Source organism: Sarcophilus harrisii, chromosome 4 (genome assembly GCF_902635505.1).
Source record: "Sarcophilus harrisii chromosome 4, mSarHar1.11, whole genome shotgun sequence".
Taxonomy (NCBI): Eukaryota; Metazoa; Chordata; class Mammalia; order Dasyuromorphia; family Dasyuridae; genus Sarcophilus; species Sarcophilus harrisii.
Genome location: NC_045429.1, coordinates 30,243,675 through 30,270,124, shown reverse-complemented (window position 1 = coordinate 30,270,124; position 26,450 = coordinate 30,243,675). Strand labels below are relative to the sequence as shown.

General features: G+C 53.4%; 1 protein-coding gene across 1 annotated transcript in view; it reads right to left on the bottom strand.

Annotated features, from left to right (window-relative positions):
- Positions 1-1,081: 1,081 nt before the first annotated feature.
- Positions 1,082-26,450, bottom strand: part of ERI3 (ERI1 exoribonuclease family member 3) — a 62,567-nt gene continuing 37,198 nt past the window's right edge. Inside the window, exons 3-5 of the mRNA XM_031969253.1 lie at positions 19,518-19,634; positions 14,098-14,157; positions 1,082-3,550 (exon numbers count right to left, since the gene is read on the bottom strand). Coding sequence (XP_031825113.1) covers positions 3,455-3,550; positions 14,098-14,157; positions 19,518-19,634 — 273 coding nt within the window. The 3' untranslated portion in view covers positions 1,082-3,454. The remainder of the gene's footprint in view (positions 3,551-14,097; positions 14,158-19,517; positions 19,635-26,450) is intronic.

The window sequence follows — 26,450 nt, the reverse complement described above, 5'->3', positions numbered from 1 at the left end:
ATGGCTGCTTCCTCCCTTTCCAGCCTTCCTCTGCCTCACCTCCCCACGGACCCTGAGATCCCGGCCTCCACAGAGAGACTTGGGTACTTTTACTGGCTGCCCCCCATCCCACCTCCTTCAAGAAGCCTTTCCCGATTCCCCTTAACACCTTTCTTCAGTTACCTCCCATTCATCTAGCCCAGAGCCTCTCTGGGAGCCTCCCCCACTGGACTGTGGGCTCCATGAGAGCAGAGACTAGTCTTGGTACTCCTGGCCCTTAGCATGGCACCCGGCACACAGTAGGTGCCTAACAAATGCTTCCTGGGTGGAGGAGGAAGGGCAGCCTGTGCTCCCAGTCCCCTCTGAAGGCCTCTGCTACAGCTGCTTCGCCTCCCCGCCCCCCAGGCCCCTCGGCCCCCTCCAGCAGTCACAAGGCTGCTGGTGCGGGGCCCCCTGCGGAGTCGCCATCCCACTACCTGTCCTGCTCGGTATTGTATCCCCCCTTCCCTTGCAGGGCCCGGCTCCCATCCCACTCCTTGCCGGCTCAGAAAGAGATGTAGCTCAGTTCCGCTTTGCTAAACCCTATTTGGCAATGTGTCTAAACACATGCAAACTTAATTAGTTCAGGAGGGGAGCCTGGGCGTTTGTGGTGATGGATAAAAGTAATGGGAAATGAGACAAGTCAGGGCTGGCAGGGAGTTCTCACTCACGCTCCGTCCCTGGCAGGCCGCTAATCAGAGGTGACTCGCCTCACGGCTGCAGCCAATCGGCACGCGCCCAGTGACGGCCACTGCTGACGGCCCTTCCCCAGATCGGCAACAGCAACAGTTTCTCCCCCTCCACCCAAAGGCTGCGCTCAAGGCCCACTGTCTCGCAGCCAATCCCTGGGGCCATTTCCTTCAATGGGGGCAGAAAGCGCAAGTCCGGGGGGGCAGGAGCCTGGGAGGGGGCCGCGCTGGGTGGGCCTGCTGGGCAGCGGCCAGGCTCGGGATGCCCACTCCCAGGAGGGCCCGGCCCAGTCCCCATGGAGGCCGTCAGGAGTCTGGGCCAAAGCAGAACCTCTGTGGCCTGGATGCAAGGTTAGGGAACAGTCCCAGTCCCGCCCCACCCGAGATCTGAGGGTCAAAGGAAATGGACAAGGGCTGACAGGCTGAGGCCCCCAGCTGGGGGGCACCCAGCAAGGTGCATCTCTGGAAGCCTGCCCCTTGGCCCTGGGGGCACAGAGCCCACCACCATCCCCTTCTACTCCAGGGGCTCGGAGGAGCCCGTCTCTCCTGGCCCTGCTGGGGGGAGGGGCAGTCTCGCCCACAGAGGCTGCCAGGCCTAAGTCAGTCACGTGTCTAGGCAGAAGCAGAAAGGACAGGCAGGCTGCTGTGCCCCCTGCCCGCCCCCAGCCCCAAGTAATGGGGCCGAGTGAGAAGAGGGGAGCAGGAGCAATCTCCGGTCGCTCTCCGCGCCATCTCCCGCTCCTTGCCCTCCCTCCCACGGCCAGGAAGCTCGCGGATGCTAACTCCAGAATCGAATCCACCAATCCAGCCCAGCCAGGGTGTCCCTGGAGCCCCCAGAGCTGGGCTTTGGCCACTTGGTGAGGAAACAAACCAGGGCCACGTACTGTGTGTCAGCCTGACTGGCAAAGGCCACACTCAGCTCTGCCTGGGAGGCAGGTTGGGGGCAGGGGGCGGAGGGCGGGGGACGGCAGCAGGGCCAGGAGGAGGGGCTGGGCATCAGCCCCCACTAATAACCCTCCACGTCCACAGAAGCTAAGATAGGAGCACCGGGCGCCACTGAGGGGACAAGTCTCACTGCTCAGGTAGACCGCATGCCTCAGCCAGGGTGGGAGAGCCGGGAGAATGCCGCCCCGCTCCCAGGGACTGCAGGGAGAACCTGCCCGCCGACAAGATGCAGCCGCGCCACTAACAAGCTACGGAGGTCAGTTTAGCAGCCCATGTGATAAGAACACCCTCTGTGAGCCGGCGTGGAGGCGAGCGGAGCCCCAGAAGGGCGGTTACGGGGACACCGCAGCATCGGATGCGCTGTCACGGACATGGAGTGGACGTCCGCCCGGGCGGCTTTGATTTTGTTTGACATTTAATTAAGAGGCTGCCTCCCCAACAGCTAACCTGGGTCTGGCTGCTAAGTGGCAGTCACGGGCCCGCCAGCCCCAGGCCTCCCCAGCCCATCAGCTTCCTTCTGACACACCTGTCTCCTGGGCAGGTACCAGACCCGAGCTGGCTCCGGGCTCCCCGACAGATGCCACATCCAACCCAGAGCTGGGAGCTCCCAACCTGTTGCCCTTCAGCAGGCTCCATCCCTGCCCTTCTGAGGATCCAGAGCTGGGATCCTAGAGCAGAACCAGCTGGCCTGGCCCCCACCATGAGCACTGTCAGAGACTTGGGGGCAGAGGGGCCAGAAAAGAGGCCCCATCCTCCTACTGCCTCCCTCTCCCAACCCCAGAGCCCGCCCAGCCCTGGCAAGGGCCATTCATGGGGAGAGTTGCACATGCAGACAGCCGCAGGGCCTGTGGCCAGTTAAGCCCCCAAGCCGCTTTCATCACGATTCTAACTTCTTCTTCCCCACCAGAGTCTGACCCTTCAGTGTCCTCTCTGCACTAAAGGCCTCCACCAAACCACCCAGAGCTCCTGGCAGCCTCCAACCCTTTTCCACATGGTTCTTCCCCTCCCATATGGCTGTCTGTGACTCTGAGGATGGGGGTGCATCTGGGGCCCAGAAGAGGAAGAGTGTGAGCTGGGGGAATAACATGGGACCCTCCCCCATCCTTCACTTGTTTCCCCTGAGGGGGAAGGTTGGTGGCAGGGGCGCTACCTTCTCAACATCTAATAGAGAGGGCAGCCCCAGCTCTGGAGGGACAAGACCCGGGTTCGGTTTTCACCTCTGATACTTCCTCCCTGAACAACCTTGGAAAATTCACTCGAATTCCACGTCCTTGTCTGTTAAATGAGGAGGTGGGCCATGATGGTCCCTGGCGGCTCCGAGTTTATGATCCTAGCAAGCAAGCACTGGGGGACTCAAAGAGAAAACGTTGCTGGGTGGCGGGAGTGAGGTCCTTCCAGCTCTCCTGCTTCAGCCAGAGGATCCTCAGCAAACAACCCTCAGCCCTCTGGTAGGCCTCCCAGCCCTAGGACTAGCAGAAGCCTCAGAGCCAGGGATGGCAGAAAACAGCTTCCCTGCAGACGGGGGCCAAGGGGGGAAGCATGCCCCCCACAGTGCCTCAGCCCATCGAGGACCACCATGGACTCGCTTCCCAAAGTCTGGGCACAACAGTAGGGGAAGGGGGGGGGGTTCCATTCTTCCCCTTTCCAGGACCATGGTTCCGTGTGTCTGGCCTGGACCTGCCAGCAGCAGAGTGTGGCCCAGGGAAGAAGGCCTAGAACAGAGTGGGGCTCTGCCATGCCTCTGAGGGCCTGCTTGGGTGTCCCCCTCCCCAGATGCTGCCCATGGTCTCAATGGCCAATACTCACATCACTTTCAAGTCCCAGTCTCCACAGGTGACAAAGATTGACTTGACGCTCGGATCCAGAAGGCCTTCCTTCGCCATCCACTCATCAACCCTCTGGAAAGAACACAAAGAGAAAAGAGATCGGCCTCTTTTTCTGAAAGGAACAAAGGGTTGGGGAGCCAGAAGCAGATGAACAACCAGAGCAAGAGAAAACAGTGACCCGGGCCAGGGTTCCTGGGCTACCCTCACAGCCCTTCTCTCAGCCTCATTGGTGTACCCCTGTAGGCCTGGACTCTGGGGCTAAAGCTGGACCATATGGTGCCCAAAGGGAACAGGGACCCCTGTTTAAGAATTAATTCCTCATCAAGGAAAAGAAGTACTTCACAATCCATGTTGAAGGCAAAAGTAAACTCAAATCCTCATTGCCGGGCAGGTGTCAGGAAATCAATCCATCAAGCACTTATCAAGTACCTACTATGTACCAGTTGCCAAGGATATAAAAACAAAAACTGGGGCAATCCCTGATGCTCCAACCCTACCATCCTGCCAGGAGGGACCTCCCCGAGCTCTCCCAGGTGCTGAGGTCCTGCCCTCTCCCCAGAAAGGCTGGGACCTATTGCCTCGTCCCAAGCTCCAAGCAGGCGCAAAGTCTGTTTGTCTGGAAACCAGCATGTGAGGGGTGTGAAGGGCCTGCCCCTCCCCATGCCAATACAGCAGCCCTTCAGCAGAGAACCAAAGGATCCAAATCTGGGACCTCAGAGTAATACCAAATCTAGAGCTGGGGTATCCTGAAGGCCAACACAGGAGACCCCAGAAGCCTGGAGTACGAAGTATTAAGCACCGAGGTACAAAGTGACCAAGACAGGGTCAGGTCCCAGGCCTAGTCCGGGGCCATTCTGGATAGTAGCTGCTGGGGCTGTAAGCATAGCTCTCATTTCAAGATTCTCTAAGCTGAAAAGGGCTCTCAGAGGCTACCTACGTTCAGTGATTGGTTCGCTAACCTAGAATTCCACAGACAAGACCTTCAAAGGTCATCCTGTTGGCCACTTTCTCTACCTTTTGAAAGATAAATTATCATTAAGATTAGTCAAGAAGTTATTAGCAGCTCTGCAGCAGGGAAAATGCCTGGATAACTAAAGTCTCCCAACAGTACCATATTCTGACTCTGCCCACCCTTGTGAGGAATTTCCCAAACTCCTCATATATTTTCTCTTTCTGCCCAGGTAGTCTACCCAATGGCAAAAGTACTTTTGTTTCTTCCTCCTTTGACCTTCACTCAAATGATCTATACCATTCCAGGTTCCTGAATTACTTTTTTCTTTGCTAGATGAAGTTATTTCAAACATTTCAGGAAAAAAGACTGCTGCATATTGATATAGATAGCAAACACTACTTGCAACTACACAGTCTGGCAGCTTCCCACTCTGCAAGAAACTGGAAAATTTGTCCAACATATGGGCCAAAGGTCCATTCAGATGGTATCTATAAATAACATTATTGGAATCTGGCTTGTAATCTATTCTGCTATTCTCTTCTGTTTTGTGGGTAATTTCATACCATTTACATTTAGTTACAATTGCTAATTGTATGGTTCCTTCTTTCATTTTCTCCTATGCTTTTCTTTTTTCCTTATTTTCTCTTTAAAAGTCTGTTTTGCTTCTGACTACCGCCTCCCTTATTCTACTTTCCCTCTTATTTTCTCCCCACTTTCCCTTCCTATTTCCTTATTAAGTAAGATGAATTCTTGCATCCAACTCTGTGTATGTGTATTCTTCCTTCTTCTGGCCAGTTCAAATGAGAGTAAGGATAGAGTCACCTGTTTCTCCTACCCTCTCAGTTGTATGTTTCTTTATGTATTACATTTAGGTAAGATAATTTTCTCTATTTTTCTTCCTTTTCCCTCCACTTCCCAATGCATTCCTTTCCCTCACTCTTCCATTCTTCTTTTGAGATCATCCAAACAAAACAGAACCATAGTAAGTCCCTTCTTATTAGACTCCCTCTAACATGTCTAGTAATGATAAAGTTCTGAAAGGGTTCCATGTGCCCATTTCCCCATATAAGAATATAAACAGCTTAATGTTGGTTAGTCCCTTATGATTCATCATTCATGTGTACCTTTTTATGCTTTTGTATTTATTACACTCAAAATTTCTGCACAGCTCTGGTCTTTTCATTAGGAATGTTTGAAAGTCTTCAATGTCACAAAGACCCAGTTTTTTCTCTGTAGGATTATGCTCAATTTTTTTTTTCTTGATTGTAAACTTAGATCTTTTTTTATTAAAGCTTTTTATTTTCAGAACATATGCATGGATAATTTTTCAACATTGATCTTTGCATAGTTTTGTGTTCCAAATTTTCTCCTCCTTCTCCCCACCCCCTCTCCTAGATAGCAAGTAATCCAATATATGTTATATATGTTAAAATATATGGTAAATCCAATATAGGTAAACAAATTTGTACAATTATCTTGCTGTATAAGATCAGATCAGATCAAAAAGAAAAGAAAATTAATAAGAAAAACAACAACAAAAAGATTGAAAATGTTAAGTTATGATTCACATTCAGTTCCTGCAGTCTTCTCTTTGGATATAGATGGCTCTCTTCATCATGAGATCATTGAAACTGGACTCAATCATCTATGTCATTGTTGGAAAGAGTCATATCCATCAGAAGTGATCATCATATAATATTGTTGTTGTAAGCCTAGATCTTTTATCTTCTGGAATATCATTCTACATTCACTCTTCCTTAAAAACTGTGGTTGCTAAATTTTATGTGATCCTAATTATGGATCCTTAGTATTTGAATTTTCTTTTTAGCTGGTTAGAATATACTTTTCTTGATTTGGATGCTCTGAATTTTGGCTATAATATTTCTAGGACTTTTCATTCTAAGATTTCTCTCAAGAAGCAACCAATGAAAATTTAAATAAACTTGGGTTTGGTTTCTTTCTTTTTTTTTTTTTTTCATTTTCCTAACTTTTAAAAAAATATCATTTTATTTGATGGAAAGTGTCATTCACATCCAGAGGGAGAATTATGGAGACTGGATGTAGATCAAAGCATAGGTATTTTCACCTTTTTTTTTTTTAATGTTTGCTTTTTTCCCCCTTTCTCGTGTTTTTTTCCCTTTTAATCTGATTTTTTCACACAGCATGACAAATATGGAAATATATTTGGAATAATGCACATGTTTAGTCTATATCAGATTGTTTGCTGTCTTGGGGAGGGAAGAGTGGGGAGGAGAGGGAGAAAAATTTGGAACACAAGGTTTTTGCAAAGGTAAAAGTTGAAAACTATCTCTGCATGTATTTAGAAAAATAAAACACTATTAAAATTTTTTAAAAAGTAAAGAGAAAGAAAAAAGTAACCACTGAATTCTTTCAATTTCTACCATGTCCTCTAATTCTAGGAAATCCTAACAGTTTTCTTTATTTATTGAAATGATATGACTTTTGTTGTTGTTAATGACTTTAAATTATCTCTCCTCAATATCTTTCCCTATAAGATATTTAATTTTTTTCTGTTTTTTTCAAAGTCTTTTGACTTACTTGGCCAATTCTAATTTTCAAAGAGTTATTTTCTTCAGTAAGAGTTTATGCCTTTTATCAAATCATTAATATTCATTCTCTCTTCCTTCTTCCTTTCCTCTTTCTCTCCCTTCATCGTAGAAATTATTGTTGGATTAAGTGTCCAATCTATATTCTTTTTAAAAATTTTATTTAGTTTTATTTTTTAGATCATAAGTATACATTCATTTTAAACTTAAGTCTTGTTGAAGAAGAAAAATCAGAACAAAAGTGAAAAACCACAAGAAAGAAAAAAAAAAAAAAGAAAAAAGTGAAAATAGTATGCTTTGATCTGAATTCAGACTCAATAATTCTCTCAGTCAATGCAGATCACATTTTCCATCTAAAGGTTTCTAGAATTGCCTTGGATCACTGAATTGCTGAGAAGAGCTAAGTCTGTCATAGTTGTTCATCATATAATCTTGCTGTTGCTTTATATAATGTCTTCCTGGTTGTAATTGCTTCCCTCAGCATCGGCTCATGTTAAGTCTTCCCAGGCTTTTCTGAAATCGGCCTGCTCATCATTTCTTACAGAACAATAGTATTTCGTTACATTCATATACCACAACTTATTAAGTCATTCCCCAAGTGATGAGGATCCATTCATTTTCCAATTCTTTGCCACCACAAAAAGAGCTGCTACATTTTTGCACGTGTGGGTCCTTGTCCCTCTTTTATGATCTCCTTGGCAATCTGCATTCTTCTTGAAGATTTTCTTGCAGATGTTTTCCAGTCATTCTTTTCTGTGTTTATACTTTGAGCTTCCCCGACACAAAAAGCAGTTCTTTTTGTTTGTTTTTGCTTGCTCCTTCTTCCAGCTTATATTTTGGTTATGCTCCTTTATGTTAATGGAGGTCACAAAGTCACTTCAAGCAGAAATGTCACACCTCAGTCTGGGATAATGCAAGTTTTCATTGCTCTCACAGTGGGCGAAAGATGGGTAGAAAGCCCTTCTGGTTTGAGCTCTGCAAGTTCCTGACTTGGACAAGTCTGCTGCGTTATTTAGCTTCGGCAGAATGCTGCTGGACTCTGTCTCTTTTAGGCAGATGGGAAATTCTTTCGGTTCAGAGGACTGAACTCCTGGCTCCGCTCTGGTCTGGGACTCCTGCCCTGGTTGTTCCACTTGGAGCTTATGTGTTCAGTTAAAGGCTAGAACTAAGTCACTGCTATTCTCTTGGGCTCAGAGTCTCAGAAGTCCATTTCTGGAACTTGTTCCTTGCTCAGAACTTAGCTAAAGTGCACAATGGCTCAGGGCCACACTTCTCCTCCCTAGATCTGTAACCTAGAACTGAATAATAGGTAACAAAAATGCCAAATGGCATCAGTTCCTGTAGCCAGAGCTAGTTCAACACCCCTGGGTGTTCTTCCTGCCCTGGCAACTTGCCTTGGCGTTTGAGTCTCTCAGAGCTGGAATGCTCCATGCTGCTGGCACCGTGCCCATTCCTGGCAACCCTCCATCCCCAGTGTCAGCAGACCTTTCTGTCTGTCTCAGTAAGTTGCCTAGGACTGAAGAAAGGACTCACTGTAACATATAATTTTTTTTAGCTTTCCTGGTCAGAATTCAGTCTGGTGCATTTTCTAACTGTGAAGGAGGTGTCCCAGGCAAAATGGTCCTTCTTAGGCGGCTGTCTTCATTGTTCCTCCAGATTGTGTCTGACTAGCTATGGACTCCTGCTGAGGAGGACCATCTGTGCTAGACTGACCAGGGAAGAGAGATACAGAGTGCAGACCACTACGTGGCAGACTGGAATTGGACGTTCAGACAGCCCTTCTGAAGCACTCACAGCTGCCCAGCAGAGGCAGCTGGTCCTAGGGGTGGGCGAAACTTCTCCAACAACTCTGCCGTGCTCCTGTCTGGGCACTAAAGCCCCGCCCTTCAGGGCCCTGGTTAGTCAGATACTAGCTACCAAGTGCCAAATTCTGACAGAAGTCATTCCAGCTGGTGGCAAAACAGCCACCTCTCCCGATACCTTCCGCTCAGAGCCCTGGCAGCCCCGAGGGCCAGGGCCCTCCACACTGGCGCTGGTTCAATAGCACCACTTGAAACTTCCTGAGCAGGATACTTCCAGGACAGCCCTTCTTCCCCCATAAGTACTCTTTCTTAAAATACCATGCATGCCCTTCAGCCTTTCCCATTTCTCTGGAAGGAAACATAACCTTCTGGAGCCATGGAGCAGTCATGGGTCCTAACCTACAAAACCTAAGAGACACCTGAGAGTCCCCAGCTGCCTCCTCCCCGGTTTAGGAGCTCTTGATTGTTGCCCAAGCTTTGTGCCTCGTGCACAGACTGCGGGGGCCACAGGCTTGGCTTCTAGAGTGTTCTTAGCTTCTATAAATCTCTGGACATTTTGAGTTCTACTTTCTATGTCACAGTTTCTTTATAATATCGGTGACTGGACAGGGTTTTTTCCTCTTTTACCTGAACTACTCTGAAGCAACAACTCCATTCAGGAATTGCATACATCATTTTTTGGACCCAAGTACAAAACATTAGACTTACCCCTTAAACTAAGGTTCTATACTGCTGGGAGTTTTTGATTCGGACTGTCATACAAAGAGTCCCTCTAACCTTCAGGCCTTTTCCAAATCAGACACAAACTACTTTCTTTCTGCCTTCAACAATGCTGAATGTGACAGGAGCCAGAAATGTGATTTTCATGTCCCAGGATTTCACTTTGCGGCAACCAATCAACAAGCATTTACTTTGTGTATCCTATGTGTCAGCTTCTGTGCCGAGCACTGGGGATAAGAATACAAAGACAATCTCTGCTCACTGCCCAGATGCTCCCATTCTATTCTATTCTCCTCCAGCAGACCGCTCTCTCTCATCTCCATTCTCACATTTCCATCTTTTCCCACCTACTGGATGATTCCCCACCATCGGCAAAGATGCTCTTCCTGGGGATCAATCCCCTATTCTCGAAAACCACTCTCTTGAGCCACCATCCCTGCCATCCCTCACATCGGCCCCCTTCTGTTTGGCAAAGAGACTCTACCCTACTAGGTGCCTCCGCTGCCTTTCCTCCCACTCACGTCATGGTCTCATCATTCAACCCAAGCTGCTCTTTCCAAAGTTACTAATATCTCTGAATTGCGAAGTCGGATGACATTTCCTTAGTCCTCATCCTCTTGCCCCTCAGCAAGCCCTGTTCTCCTTGATAGTCTCATCTCTAGCTTTTGAAGACGCTGCCCTCTCCCGGCCCCCTTCCCAGCCTTCCCACCCACCTTTCTGACGCATCCTCCTCAGTTTTCTTCACTAGCTCTTCTTTAGACAATCATGTGGCCACAGGCCCCACTCTTATCCGTTTCCACTATTTAGCATCCATAGCTTCAGGGATCACTCCCTACAGATGACTCTCAGATCTCCCTGTCCAGCCCCAATCTCATATCTCCAAGCGCCTACTGGGCATCTGGAGGTGAATGCCCCACACATCCAAAACAGAACTTACTATCTGTCCCTTCGCCTCTGTCTGTCTCCTGTGGCTGATCCAGGTGTCCCATCCCCCAGTCACCCAGGCTCGTGGTGGGTTCCTTCTCACATGCTCCCCATATCGAATCAGCTGCCAAGTCCATCTTTTCTGCCTCGGCAGCATCTTTCACACAGGCCCCTTCCCTCCTCCGACAAAGCAGACAGCACGGTCTGTCAAGCAGATCTGCAGGTCCCCGTCACCCCGGGCCCAGATGGGGACGGGCTTGTGCCTCGAGTCTCTCTCCCATCCACCTCTCATCAGCTCCCAGACTGAACTGTGAGTCTGACCCCATTCCCCGCCCCTCACCCTCATTCAGTAAGCTCAGGGGGCTCCCTGTGACCTCCAGGACAAATATAAAGTATTCTCTCTGGCCTTTAAAGTCTTTCCCAAGCCATCCCTCCCCATCTTCCCAGGCTTCTCAGACCTTTGTCCTCGCCACATGTCCCTAGGGAACCGGCCTCCCCAAATAAATGCTTCACCTTCTGAGGTGAGCATTTCCTCTGGCTCTGGCCTGACATGCTCTCCCTTCTCGTGGCTCCCCCTAGGCTCCCTTCCCCTTTTACTAAGTTTGAACTCCTCCCCAGGCTTGGTGCCTTCCCTCTGAGAGCGCCCAGATTTCTCTGCAGTTTCAGGGTTCGCCTGCGCTCTCTCCCATCACACTGCTTTTGTCTCTCACTGTATCCTCAGCACTTAGCAGGGTACCTGGCACACAGCTGGCGCTTAATAAATGTTAAGTGACTCGATCTGACTTAACTCTCGTCATTTTATGCCCATTTTATGGACCAGGAAATTAAAATGTGGAGTTGGTGACTTGTGGCAGGAAAGTGCTGAAGGCCAGATTCACACCTGGGTCCTCTGACTCTTAGCCCCATGTTCCTCTCACTATGTCATGGGCAGCTCATGCGCACGCACACACATTTACATCTTAATTCAATGCATACACATCTATAAAGTGCCTACTGTGTGTTGGGCTTCAAGTAAGGTGATGGGATATAAAGACAAGATTAAGGCAGTCTCTGCCCTCCAGAAGCTGCTGCGGACAGACCCAGTAATTTATGTGGGAGAGATGCAGAAAGACCTCCTGGAGCTGGCTGCTGGGCTGAGCCCGGATGAGCTGTAAGGACAATGAGATTTGGAAAGGGGCAGGAGGCCCTCCCAGGCCCATGTAAAGGCAAGGAGAGAGCAGATGTCATGTCACGTAAGCAGTCAGTGAGGATGATGGGAAGTCTCCTGGAAAGAGGCTGGTTCCAACCTGAAGGGAATTTAGGCCATGGCTTGTGAGGCTTTGTGTGGGATGAATTCACTGATGTGAAGTACCAGGAACTCTGTCGGGATCTCCCTAATAGAGGGATGTCTCCCTGGGAGCTTGGGGGGTTGGGGGGGCACCAGGAACGGAGGGTGCTAATGGAGGCAAGGTCTATCCTGAGTCTCCCTAGGCTGGGTGGGGGAAGAGGGCCTCCTGGCTGGTGGACAGCATGCTCAGACTTGCCACCACAGGGTCCCCAAAGAGGCCTTTTAAGTGGCCCAGCTCAGGATTCCGACACTAAAGCCCATTCGCCTCGGCCTAATGTGAGCCAGACCACAGGATGCAGGCTGGGGCCGGCCTGCCACGTGCCCAGACCAGGGAGCGGGCTTCCAGGGGCAGGAGAGATGGCCTCCTACAGCCTCAGATCCCAAGAGGGAAGTCAGCACAGGAAGGAAGGATGCCAAAGGAACTGACGGAGGAAGAACGGGATGTGGCACCCCAAGAACTGCCAACCAGAAGGTGGGAGCCAGAGCGAGCCAGAAGACGAAGCATGAGGGCTGAGGCCGGGAGGACGACAAAGGTCAACCCGCTTGGGGCGTTTCTTCTGGGCTACGCTGGAGTAAAGGGCGTGCCCTCTTGGGGGCCGGAAGGAGGCTAACAGTCAGCCAAGAAAAGCAAGAATTCTCCCTTTTCACGGGCTGTCCCCCATCCGTGCAATGCTCCCCCTCCTCCCGCCCAACTCCTGGCTTCCCTGAACACCCGGCTTAACTTCTGCCTTCTGCAGGAGACTCTCCTGGTACCGGCTTTTCAGGGCTTAGTCTCAGATTTAGGTTTACCGGGTGAAGAGAAAAAAGCAGCTGAGAACTCTCCAAGGTGGCCCTGCTCCCTGGGCCCCCCATGCTCAGGCCAGGCTGGCCCTCCTTCCTGAGAGAAGAGACATGGATGGAAGGACAGTGGGGGGGGGCAGAGAGCTGGGGGCCAGAGAGCTGGGGGGCCCCCGCTGCCTCAGTCCCCAAAGACGGAAGCCCGAGGAACAGCCGCCTTAGTCTTTCTCTGCTCCCTGAGGAGGGAGCCCAGCCTGGAAGTGTAGTCTCCGCCAAGGCCTCAAAAGCTTTAATTTGATTTCCCTCACACAGGCAATTGTTGTAATTATTCTGATTAGGAATCATTAGCCGGTGCAGCCGGCACACCCTGACAGGCCCAAGCCTCCCCGGCAGCAGGCGGGCCGCCCAGCCCAGGGAGGGGGTGCTGGCCCGGCCGCCCTCCTGGAGGAGCGGAGAGCAAAAAAGCAGCTCGGAGGGTAAGGGCGGCAGTGCGGTTAATGAAGTGCTCAATGCACAAGGAGCAAACTTTACAGTAAAAAAAAAAGCTCAAACCATTGGGTAAGGGGCCAGATGTCTGTAGTGGAAGCTCACCTGGAGGAGGGAGGAGGAGGGAAGAGGGAGGAAGCAAAGAGTGTGGAAAAGAGAGGGAGGGAAGGAGGAGGGGGGAAATGAAAAGAGAAACAGATAAAGGAAGAGAAGAAAGAGAAGGGAAGGAGGAAGAGAGAGGGAGAAGGAAAGGAGGAGGAGAAAGAAAGGGAAAAGGAAGGAGAGCAGGAGGAGAAGGGGAGGAGAAAGAGGAAGGAAAGGAGGAAAGGAAGAAGGAAGGAGGAAAGAAAGAAGGTAGGAAGAAAAGAGAAAGTACAGCAGGGGAAGAAGAGGAGAGGGAAGAAGGAAGGAGAGCAGAAAGGGGAAGAGGAGGAAGAAGGAAGGAAAAAGAAAGGAGAAAGGACAGCAGGAAGAGGAAAGAAGGAAGGAAGGAAAGAAGAAAGGAAGAAGGGAGGGAGGGAAAGAAAAAAGGAAAGAAGGAGGGAGGGAGGGAGGGAAAGAAGGAGGGAGGGAGGGAGGGAAAGAAGGAGGGAGGGAGGGAGGGAAAGAAGGAGGGAGGGAGGGAGGGAAAGGAGGAGGGAGGGAGGGAGGGGGAAGAGGGAGGGAGGGAGGGAAAGGAGGAGGGAGGGAGGGAGGGAAAGGAGGGAGGGAGGGAGGGAGGGAAAGAAGGAGGGAGGGAGGGAGGGAAAGAAGGAAGGAAGGAAGGAGAGCAGAGGAAAGAGCACAGGGCAGGAGAAGTTGGCATCCAATAGAGCCACCCTCTCTCTCCCCAAAGGAGACCCCAGAAGGGCCAGGAGTGCCCACATGGGAGCAGTGATCAGGCCCCTGCCTAACCCTGGGTGAAGTCAAGAAGCCTGATGGAACAGCTGGCACTGGAGGAGCCCCTCTCAGCAGCATGACAGTAAATGACATTCTAATGAAGACGCACTCGTAATCAATGCCCCGGCTGGATACTGTGGGGGGGGGGGGAAGGGGAAGAAGATAGGAAGGATTATCAGACCTACCTCAAGCACCTGCTGGAGATTCGGTTGGCCATCCACCATGCCTTGAATGATCCCAGTCAGCTGCAGGAAGAGAAGAGACAGGCCGCTGAGCCCAGCATCGCTGCTGCTGCACCCCCACAGGCTCCCAGGGCCTCTTAAGGAGGGGTGCCCACCCCCCCACAACGTGCCTGGAGCACACAACAGGAACTCCAGACGACATCTGGGCTCTCCCAGTGGCCCACAGGTGCACTGTGTCCTGCCCAACAAGGGACCCTGTCTCCTCCTTCTGGCCTTCCCTCTCTGCTCACCCTTCAGAGCCTCCTTGCACTGCAGCTGCTGCAAGGAGCCTCCTCGCCTCTGGACCTCAGTCACTCACAAACTACCCAGCCACGAGGACCCTGGGGCTCCTGTAGCCCCCTCCTCCTGATGGCCAGTGCTCCCTGCTCTGGTCCTTCTGCCCCGTGTGAGCCAACCCCCAGCCTGCCCTGCCCATGGAGAACACCGACGCGGCTGGAGACTTGTGGCCGATGGTCTGCCTTCTGCCCCGTGCTCACCCCTTCCCTGAGCACTGCAGGTGCCCAACATGGGTCCGTGGGCAGGGGCTGCAGACCTGGGTCCTGGTGCGGGCTCCTGCTACCCCCCCCCCCTTCTTTTCAGAAGTTCTGACTTGGTGTTTTCCTAGCCTGCTTACTCCTAGATAGGCTCCTTCCTGGCTCCCTACTCAGGAAGCCACTTTTAATAACAAAGAGGAAGAAAAAAGGAAAAAGGGCCTGGCAAAACTAACCATTTCCACAGTTGGCCAGGACCTGGTCCCACATGCACCTTCCCATCTATTGCTGGCCAAGCTCCCGGGTTTTTGCAAGAACTGGGCCCCCAAACGAGGAGCACTCCCAATACTGGCCCGGCTCTAGACAAGTGTAGTGGTAAGCCAGGAAGCCAAGGCCCAGGGGTCTCCACAGCCCCAGTCCCCGCCCGTCAAAGGCACAGAAAGGAAGATGAGGATGAGGAAAGTGAGCGGCTCCATGGTCGAGGAGAGCCAGCCTGTGCTCAGTGCCCCACTTCCAAGGGCACCCGGGTCGGGGCAGGGCAGGCTCACACTGCATTTAAAGAGCACCCAGCACCTGCGTCTGAGGGGGCGGGACGGGCTGGCTACAGGGAAGGATCCACTCCTCCCGCCGCCATTGCTACCGCACTCCTCCAGGTGGGCGCCTAGAGTTCATCAAGTTGTTATTAGGTGGGAGCTTAAAGTAGAGGGTCGGGGCCACTCTATTTTATACTCTGAAAACTGTTTTTATATTAATCTGTATTTTAATTGGGTAACAGCAGCTGCCTACAGACTTCCCATGGTCGAACAGGAAAATAAATTAAAAAGATTAACGATGCCGTTCTTTTCCTCCATTTCCACGCAGCGGGCCCTGCCTCTCCTCACTTCACAGAGAAAGCCCCCTCCTGCACCCTTTCCTTGCCTGGGGAGGTCCCTGGAGGACCGAGGGAAAGCCCCCAGGAGGGAGCCAGGGTCAGGGCTCGTTGCCTGGGGGTTGGGCTGGCCCGGAGCAGCAGTTGGAACCTCCGCGCCCACAGGCCACAGCAGAGCCCACTGGCCAAACCAGCCAAAGGGGGGGCCTTCTCCCCGGTCCCGGTGGGACTCCCTATTCCAGGCTCCCACTTCCCAAACGCTAACCTTGGGCACTGTGCCGACCCCTCCCTGACCCTCCCCAATTGCTTGCTATCTTTTTGGTCTGCACATTGGACCTCCTTGTCTGTAAATAAGGTCAGCTCCTAGGGGCCAGGCTCACACCCTGGGGTCTGCCCAGTACAGGGCCCGACAGAGCAGGAGCCACCTGATAGAGGCCAGTGGGCCAACGGTTCAGTGGTGGGCTCGCCATCCCACATGGGCCAGTGACTGGAAAGTTCCCCCAGCCTCTGACCTCATCACAGTGACCTCCAGCTGGCTGCCCTCCTCTGCTTCTTCCTTCCTGACTACTGGTCAGTCAGTAAACACTGATTGAGCACCTACTGTGTGCCAGGCGCTGTGCTAAGTGCTGTAGATTCAAAGAAAGGCTTGAGATAGTGTCTGCCTTCGAGGGGCTACAGTCTAATGGGGCGGGGGGAGAGCACATGCACACAGGCTGTATACAGTCCAGGGAAAACTGGAGCTAATCATGGAGGAAGGCGTCAGCAACCTCGGACCACAGATGCCCAGGAGAGTGTGGGGAGGGCACCACCAATGAGCCTTCTGTGGGAGGTAGGAGTGCTTCAGGGGAGGGCAGGGGGGCACACGGCCCTCCCAGGGCAGGGGGCCGGCACGGCAGCCATTGGAGACTTCCCTAGATGTGGGCCTCTGGGCCTGGTAACAGCCGAGTCGGAAGGGAAGTGGCTGGCACTCAGGGAGGAATCCTCAGCATCAGAAGGAACTGGCTCCCCCAAGAGTACCACCACAGCCCCAGGATCCAGCTAAAGAGCCTGGGGCCCAGAGAGGAGCAGGAGCAGCTTGGGGGCTGCCGGCTTGCTGGGACAGAGTGCTAAGCTGGGCCCAAAAGAAAAGGGTCTCGGTTCCAGGTGAGAAACATGACTTCCCCCAGCCAGCCAAAGCCCAGGTGCAGAGGTCCTCGGAGGAGGGTGGGGTCCTGTGGCCCCTCAGAAACGGCCCTGCCTGCAGGGAGGGAGGCAGCCCCTCTGCTCTGATGCTCCAGGGCATGGCTGGCGGGAAGGCTGGGAGTGGGGGGTGAGACAAAGGGCCCTCCCTCCCAAGAGGTTCCAGGCCAGGGCCTGCTCCCCTCAGGGAGGGTAGAGGGTGATGGCTTTGTGGTCAGATCCCACCTCGGACACCTAGGAGCTGCATAAGGGCCGCCAGCCCCACTTTCCTCACTCCTGAAGCAGCTGAGAGGCTGATCCCGATGAGACTCCCCAAGGTTACTCTCTATCATTACCATGGCTACAAACGGCAGGATTTCTAAAGCACCAAAGTCCACAAATGTCTTATTTTGTCCTTATACCCACCCAGGAGACAGATGCTATCGCCACATCTCTTCAGTGCAGAGAAATTTGGGGCTGCACAGCTAGAAAGTACCTGAGGTTGAATTTGAACTCTGGTCTTCCCCAAGAGCAGGTGGGTTCTGTGGGGAAGTCCTGCTTCTGGCCCTGCCTGAAATCCCTCTCGGGGCCCCCCCTTGTCCGGACGGGGGCACGGAGCCGAGAAGCAGACCCAGCTCCGCTGGCCCTGAGCCCATGCAGCCCAGCAGCCGGAGGTCGAGGTCGGGGCTCTCAAGGGCACAGACTTCACACCAGGAGGGCAGGAGCGGGCGGCCGCGGCCCAGACCGGCTGCCAATATCGTGTCAGCGTTGGGCTTTCTCCCTGCAGTTTATCTCCGGGCCCATCGCCTTCTGCCAGCCCCAGGGAGACAGTTTGCTGATTATGTAAGCACTCGTCTCGGGCCTGCAATCTGACAATCGGGCCTGCTCTTTCTTCCCAGACAAAGAGACCAATAAATCTCCCCCTCCTCAGTACAGGTGTGAGAGACAAAACCCTTTACTGGCATTTAGCAGAATGGACAGGGACACATACGAGCAAACAGCGCGGGGAAGGGGACGGGTGTGCGGGGGCCCCAGAGTAATAAGCCCGTCCCCGCTGATCTCTGTCCAAGACACTAGCCTGGGCCCGGGGCACAGAGGCTCAGCAGGAGCTGGCCCCCCAAAGCAGGGAGGGGGTCAGGCTTCATCCACCTCCCCCAGTGGACAATGCAATCGTCCTGGCCCAGGTGCTGGTCAGCCACAAAGACCAGCCTAGCAGGGCCACAAGCTGTAGGCTGGCTGCAGACAGGGAAGGTCCCGGTGCTGGGAGAAACCCAAGGGGACCAGAGTCCCGCTGGCAGCCCCCATTCTCCCCCCATTTCTGTCTCCCTCCTTTTTCCCTCCTCTCTCTCTCTTTGTTCTGTCAGTCTCCCCCATTTTCTGCCTCCTTTTCTGTTTCTATGTCTGTCACACCCCCCCACACACAAACACACACAGCTCTCCCAAATCTCAGTCCAGACCCCCCCACACACACACATCAGTCCTGCACTATCACAGACGCTTCCTGTGGCCAAGCTCGGTTCCTGGGCCATTAGGCTCTTCCCGGAGGGCCGGCCTGTTTTGTGCCATGGAGAGGGGTGGGGTGGAAAAGGGACCTGGAAAGGGAGGGAAAAGGAAAGTGACAGCCAAAAAAGGCCTCTGGAAAGCCCACCAGTGCGCCTAAGTGACCTCACTGGCTCTCCTGTTCAGCTGCCATCTAGGGCACCCATTAAAAACTTTCCGGAAAGACCCCGAGTTCTCCAGGGGACCCTGTGACAGGGCCTTGTTGCTCCCTGCCCACAAGCATCTCCTTCCCACCGTCTGTCCATCAGAGTCTGGGGGAGATCTGGGGGAAAGCTGGTCTTGAGCCCCCCTACTGGCTCCCCAGAGCTCGGCTCTGCCATCCTGAGGGTGGGTCCTTGGAAAGATGCTGGGTGACTGGCTGCTCTCATGAGGACCTGCCAAGAGGAGCTGAGATGAGCTGGGGGTGGGGGGAGGGAAGGAAGGAGGGGAAAGGACGGACTAAAGGGCAGGGGAGGGGGGAGGGAACAATAAGCTCCCGGGAGTTCTGAGAAGAGAGGACTGCCTGCCCCCCGCAGCGCCGGGAGGCTCACCGGAGATGCGACTGGCACAGCTCTCAGCCAGTGCCTGGCACACAGTAGGCGCTACCTAAGGGTTAGCTATTCTTACAACAGACCAGAGCCCTGCAGTGGGGGGGAGGGCAGTAGCCAGGCCAGACGTCGGGGACCCTCGGCTCCCCAGCCTGCGGAGGCGGTGGCGGGGGCCCCGGCAGCTCTGCTGGAGCCTGGCCGTCTTCTACATAGCAGGAATGTCATTTTCTGGTTGGTTAGGCGCTGTTTGCGCCCTGTCTCTTTCATTTATATGGATGTGGGAGAAGGTGACTGTCCAAAAGAGGGCAATTTTTCTTAGTGACATTAGTGGGGCGGCAATATTAGAGATTCTCGGGGAGACAAAGCTCCAGAAGCCCGGTGTCTTCTACTCTTGGAAGAATGGGCAAAGAGCAGTTTGTTCCCAACAGCCCTGGGGCCCTGGCCCTGCAGCCCCAAAGCCCTGAGCTCGCTGGCTCCTGCCAGCCCGTCTGGCTGCCTGGGGCAGGAGCAGTGCTGCTCTGGCATTGCACAGGGCTGGCCTCAGGAAGCTCCGGGTCTAGGACCCCCAGGATGCCCTGCAAAGGGCTGAGCAGGGAGGAAGTCCCTACGAGAAAGGGAGCCTGGAAAGCCCCCACCCCTCTGTCTGCACGGCCTCCACGCTCACTCCTTCCTGGCTCACTCCTTCCTGGCTCACAGCCTCCTCATAAAAGCCGCCTCCGGCCCCCGTACCAGCCCAATGCCCCCTCTCCCCAGACCCTCTCCCTGGCCCAGGCTCTTTACCTCTGTACAGAAGGGTGTCAGCTGGGGGTGGACGGCCGGCTGCACATACATGTGAAATGTGGACTCAATCTCCATTGTCTGACCATTTAACTTCAGAATGGGGAATTCGATGATTTCCTACAGGGAGAAGGAGGAGAAAAGACACAGAGACAGAGAGAGGGAGGGAGGGAAGGAAGGAAAGAAGGAGAAAAAAGGAGACAGAACAAAAGGGAAGAAAGAGAAATGAGTGAAAAGAGAGGAAGAGAAACAGGGGGAAAAAGAGACAGAAAAGAGTCTTTAGAATGACCAGTCTCAATTCAAAAAATACTGATTAAACACTTACTACATGAAATTAAATCACAGCCTGAAATAGAGCCAAGGGTTGGAGTCAGCAGGGCCTTCTGGGTCTGCCCCTGGCTCCGGCCACTGTGTGATGGTGGGCACAGGGAGGGTCCCTAGACCGAGGGGCACAAAGACCAAACGAACAGGTCCCTGCCCTCAAGCGGCTTTCATTCTGTGTAAGCAGTGAAGGTCTGGTGGGATGGGGGGGGGGGGAGAGGCAGAGAAGGCCAAGGACCGCAGTGCCCAGCTGAGTCAGGCGCTTCCCAGGCACCTCCAGGCAGGAGAGACCCTGTGCCAAAGGCCCAGGGGCAGGAGGTAGCAGGCAGGGAGGCCGGGTGGGAAGCTGAGTCTGGAAAAGCAGGCCCAGACCCAGAGCGTCAAGTCTAGGTTAGAATTAAGTTCAGACTCCAAAGGGAACCTTCTTGACCTGGGGAATGGACCAGTCATGGCTGGGCTGCAGAAAACTCCCTTTGGCAACTGAGTGAAGGGCAATTGGGAGACTGTCCTATGGTGCAGGCAAGTGGGGATGGGCGCTTGAACCGGGGGTGCATGTGGCAGCCTGGAGGTCTGTGCCCACAGAAGAGATCCCCCGCAGAAAAGGCTCCCCCTCCTCTTCTTTCCCTCCTCTCTCCTTCCTCCCCCCCTTTCTCTCTCTCCCTTCTTCCTCCTCTTCCTCATCATCCCCCAGAAGCCAGTTCCAGTTCTGAGCTCAGAGCTCAAGATGCCTGACCTGGGCCCGGCGGTTTTCCCCCTCCCTGGCCAGGCCATCTCCACCACTCTCTCAGGAGCTCAGCGACACTCCTTTCTGGACTCCAATTTCTTACGCATTAAGGCACCCCTGCCTGTCCTCAAGGAGAGAAGGGGTACACACAAGGACACTCAGCAGGGAAAGGACAGGCTGGGGGGGGGGTTAGAAAAGGTGAAGGGAAAGTCTGAGCCGAGCCTCCAGGGGCTCCAAGGGGCAGCAATGGGACTGGAAAGTCTGACGGACCAGGGCAAAGGCACGCAGAGGGCAATGCTGGGGACAACAAAAAGGAAGTGGGGGGATACTGAGCTCGGGAGACCCCAGTCTGAGGTGTCTCAGAGGTCAGGAGTGATACAGCTGGAACACAGGGCTCTCCTGGGCAGACCTAACGGCAGCCCCAGGAGCGAGGCAGCGTTCCATAACCTCTCTGTGCCAGCGACCCCCACCCACAGCCAGTCAGCTGACGCCCATGGACCCCATAAGTATGCAAAGGAAATCCACAGTGATGAAACACAGCGGTCAGAATGTTCCCTAGAACAAAGAACTCGGGTTAAGGACCTGGTGCGAAGGCAGAGGACACCGGAGAGAAGCAGTCAGAGAGGCTGGTGAGGGGCAGAAGGAAGCGAAGGAGGGAGGAGCACTGGCAGGGCACCCGTTACGTGCTGGGCACTGTGGTGAGCACTCCACAAAAACCACATCTAACTCCTGGTGTCATTCCCATCATTATTCATGTAGATGTTATTGGTAGCTACAGATATCCCGTTTTACAGGGGAGGAGACTGAAGCAGGCGGAGGTTCAGTGACTTGGCCAGCGTCACACAGCTAGTGAGGGTCCCTGGTCAGATCTGAACTCGGTCCAGCCCTCTCCCCCTGAGCCCCGCTGCCTCCGGAGCACTCAGACAAATGGACAGCAAACCAAGAGAGAGCAGAGTCCCAAGGGCCGAGGTGATCTGTGGTGTCAGAGGCCGCGGTCAGAACTGAGAGCAGGAGAGCGCTTCCTGCTGAGTGACGCGCTCCGGAGCGAGACTGCGGAGGGGCCACAAGGGCAGAGGGCTGGGCGCCCGTGGGATGTCCCCCTCAAGGGCTTCAGCTGCAGAAAGGGGACAGGGGAGCCAGCAGAAGGATCCCCGGGGCCTTTGGAGGCCGGGAGGGCACGGGGGTGTCCGCAGGCGGTCAGAAAGCAGCCGGACACAGGGAGGGAGAAGGATGTTTGATCCGGAGGCGGTGGAGGGGACGGGCCCCAGGACTCAGCACACTCCGGGCGGCAGGCAGCAGGGCAAGGCCCCAGAAAGCCACCCGGGGACTGAAGAGAAAGAGGCTGAAGGAGGCAGGAGGCTGCATCTCCTCCCCTTACCGCCTTCATTTACAGGGAGGACCAGGAGAATGCGGACGCAGGCTGGACTGACGCTTCCCAAACAGAAGCCAAGATGGCTGGCTGTCCTTGGGCCTGCCAGGTCCCCCCAGGGCCCACCTCAGTGGGCCCAGGCCTGTCTGCCACTCAGACGCTGGTGCTTATGTGCACTTTTAAATGAACTTTTTTTGGATGTGTGGGAAGGGGGCAGCTCCTCTTTCCCAAACCCACTGCCCTATGTGGGGGGAGAGACAGCCCCCCCTTCCCAGCCCAAGCGCCAGCCCCCGCCTGCTAGCCTGCCCATGTGTCTTTGCTGGCAGCAGGCAGGAGAACAAGAGAGTGGTGATTCATCAATAGGACCGCCAAGGATACAAATGACCCGCCATCAGAAATGGGCACCGATCTGTTCATAGAAAGTTCACACCGTGCCAGGGAGATGGGCTCTGTAATTATTTTTTTTTTAAAAAAAAAAAAGTCTGAAGCCAAAAAGGAAAAAGAAGAGACTGGATAAAACCCACTAAGAGCCACCTCCCCCCGGCCCCATGCCCCCCTCCACAAGCCCAGGAACTTAATGGAGGAGGAGGAGGAGCAGGAGGGACAATTTGTTTGGTGTCTCCAAGATTAATTTGTCTCCGTTATTTAATAGAGATGCACAGCACCAAGGTTCTGGCGTGCAAATGAGGCAGTGGAGTGATGGCTCCTGGAGCTGCCCGCCTCCCCAACCGCTCCGGGAGAAAGGAAGCGCCAAAGGGGGGTGGGGGGTGGGAGGGAGGGGAGAGCGGGGGAGGGGAGAGAATAAAAAAAATTATTGCTTTTTAATATTCAAAAACAGTTTGCGAAATTTAATCAAAACAGAGGAAAAGCTAACATTTTTACCACTTTGACATTTTTATTAGCGCTTTCATAAATTTTTAAAACATGAATGGAATTAGTTTACAACAAAAAAAACTGCCCTGAAAACATCTGGAAGAGACAAATAGGAAATAATAAAAAAATAAATAAAAGCAAACTCCTCCGAGTAAAATTAGCATGTGGAAAAGGCAGCCACTGCAGGGAGGATACGGCACAGCCCAATGCCGGAGGATGGCCCGGCAGCCTTGCCAGGGACCAGAGCTGCCTGGGCGCCCCCAACCCCCAACCGGATAGCCGGCCCCTCTGCTGCTGTCCCCCCGACTCTGCCTAAGGTCTCCCCAGAGAGAGAAATCCTCTTGTGCCCAGAACTGTGGCGCCCCTGTGGGCACCACACTGGGCCTGGGCTCTCAAAGCTGGCCAAAGGCAGAGGATCAGAGGGAGGAAGAACTGAGGAGGGTTCTGGGAGTGGGGGGAGAGGAAGATGGAGGGGGTGGGTTTCCTCCCAGTTCTGGCAACAGACAATGCGTCGGGGACACCTGGGCCCACCTGGCTTTCCCCCATCCAGCAAACCTGCAGGGGTGGGTCTTCTCCCAGCTCCCCGGCCCAGAAGGCGACCTCCCAGAGTTTGGGAGGCCCTCCAGGGCCCCCGGCCCCCTCCACACCAGAGAGCGCCTCCCTCCCCGCCGTCTGACAGGGTCTGCTGCCCCGGTATCTAAGGCAACTCCTCACTAACCGTGTTAGCCAGACCCACAATGAAATTTAACCTGTGACACAACGGTACTTTTCATTTAAACTTTCATTTGGAGAGAAGCAGTGTTTGGAGACCTGCAGTTTGTCCTGCTAATAAAGACAAGTGTTGGGACCTTTCAGGGTGCCATTCATCTTTGGCCTTTATTAAATTCAATTTTCTTAAGCCCATGATACATTATGAAATTAGGAGTTGACATTCCTCTGGAAACAAAAATATCTATCAGACATAAATAAAAGGGAAAAACCCGCTATTACCAAGAATTTATGGTTTAAAGTTGATCTCTTTCCACTTTGGTACAAGCACATGTCTTGTTTCAGAGGTCCAGAATGCTATTACACATCTAGAATTTCATTAGTATTTCTTATGAAATGCTAAGCACTTCAGCTCCAGGGCTCTTGGTCACGGTCACTGTCTCCCATGATCCAAAGGGAACAATGTCCACCAACCCCAAGTCTTCTCTCCCTCTGTCCTAGGAAGGCCTAGTCAAACCCTAAAGGGAAGGGATGGGAGGAGAAAGAAAGAACCCAGGAAAAGGCAGTGTCCCAGAAACCTCCAAGGCCCCCAGAAGAAGGGGTGTTCGAGCCCCCGTGCCCTGGTTAGGCAGCTCACAGTCCAGGGGCCACACAAGAGAACCGGTAGCCAGAGGATGGCACAAAGCGAGCAGCTGGAGGGAGCCAGGAGGCAGAGGGTCCAAGGCAGAGCTGTCAAGTGTGGCAGGAGCAGAGCACAAGCAGAGAAATGGAGAGGAGGGATGCCAGTCTTCCTAGGGCCTCGAAGGCTGGGCACATGAATGTGAGCTACCGGGGGGAACCAGGGAGCCATGAAGATCCTGAGGCCCAAGAATGTCACCCCGGCACCTGCTCAGCCCCCAGGGGAAGGATGGCTTGGGAGGGGAGAGGCCTGTGGGCCGAGTCTGGCCGTGGGAGCCTAGGAGGGCTGGCAGGCAGCAGGGGAGATGGAAGGGGCTATGGAGCAGAGGGGAAGCAGCAGGTTCTAGTGTCTGGCAAGCTGTGACAGGGACACAGATGAGTGGATCCCCTAGTTTAGGCTGTTAAAGACTTACAGGCACCCAAGGGAACCCAGTCATGGATGGATGGAGAGAGCATTTATTAAGCACTGGGGATACCAAGACCAGCAAGGCAGACCTGCCCTCAAGAAGCTTATGTCTGAAGAGATAACATATGAAGGGGAAGTAGGAAGCAAGGGGCTTGGGGGGACAGGCAGGCCATGGTGTGGGGTGTGCTGGGAAAGGCCACGGATGAGAGGAGGTAAAAGTTCCCTGCTGGAGCCCCAGGGGAGTACAAGCTGGGGGCGGGGGGAAAATGGTGGCTGGGCACAGGATGGGAAGTGACCAGAGGTGAGGGACCCAGGATGGAAGCTCCCAGTGCCAAGTGCCTGCTGCCCCCATCTTTTGCCTCTTTTTGTATCCCTAGCACTCAGCACAGTGCCTGGTATACAGCAGGAGCCTAGTAAAAGCACAGAACACAAGCCTATCTGATGTGTGGGCCTCGGGGTGGGTGAGGAGTCCAACCTGGATAGCTACAAGGCTAGCTACAAGAAGAGGGAGCCCTTTTCTGTGGGGTAGGGGCGAGGTTGGGGGCCCATCAGAAGATCTCTGGGGGCCTCTGAATCCTGTGTTCCCACGCCTGCCAGTGGGCCCAGCCCAGAGGGCACAGGCTGCCTGGCCCGCAAAGCGCTCTCCGCCATAAAGCCCACAACCACACCTTTGAGGAGCAGCATTTGGGACACAAACCAATCGCCCCCCACGGCGCACCCCCAATGGGCTGACAACACCTCCCGTCTCCCAAGCAGCCCGGCCTCCTCCTTAATGGCAACCTTCCCCCTTCCGAACCTCCCCCAGGCTGCTGCCCTCTATGGTCTGCCATTCCCAGCCATCTCTGTCTGCTCTGGCCTGCTTCCTCCCTGACCAGCACAAAACCCCGGTTGGGCCCGCCTCTTCAGCCCCATCTCCCCTAACTCTTCTTCACTCAGTTCTTGTTCAGCCCCACTAGACTGGCCTGGACACTTGTCCCTCCAATGTTTACCCCCAAGATCCAGGAGGCCCCCCCTCCAGCCTATCCTGGCAGGCCAGAGCACTGAGGGACACGTAAGGGGGGAGCAAAATGTCCTCCCCTTGGGGTGCCGATACGGACTTCACAGGAACAGAACGGGGGAGGCAACAGTTGTGGAAAATGACCTGAGGCGGAGGGGAGAGGGTTAGTGTAAGATCAATAAGAGTCAACATTGTGGCAGACTGTAATATGTCAAAGATTACGGGAACCAGGACAGGGACCACAAAAGCTGGAGAAGAAGCTGATTTTCAAAAAAGCCAGGGAGCGGTCCACAAACCCAACAAGCTCAACTCAGATTCCTGGGAAAATTCATTAAAGAGTTCTGGCAACGGGAAGAAAGGCAAGCAGTGACTGCAGAGTCAGCCTACAAGGACAATCTTGCCAAATGGACTCTTGCCCATTTTGACTCAGTTGCTAAAAAGGCAAATCAGAGGAATGCTGGGAAAGAGCCGACCTAACATTTTGCGGTTTGACAAAATATCTCAGGCTATTCTCATGGAGAAGATAGAGGGATGTGAGCCAGATGATAACACAATTAGACCTGTTCAGAACTGGCTAAATGGCCAGATTCAGAAAATAATGCTCAATTTTGAATTTAACAGAGACCAAATAAAACGGGTATTTCCACAAATGTAATAGAACAGAAAGAGGCTCATACATGACATTACAGGTCCCTACTATGCACAACGCACTTTTCTTCTGAAGTATTACAAATAGTTCAATCTGTCCTGCGTGTCTGTGCTTCTCTCTGATTTTTCCTTCTGTATTCAAGGCATATTTTTTAAAAAGGATGTCTCAATGACTTTTTCCCCTTCTTCCTGGTTTTTTGTTTATTTGTTTT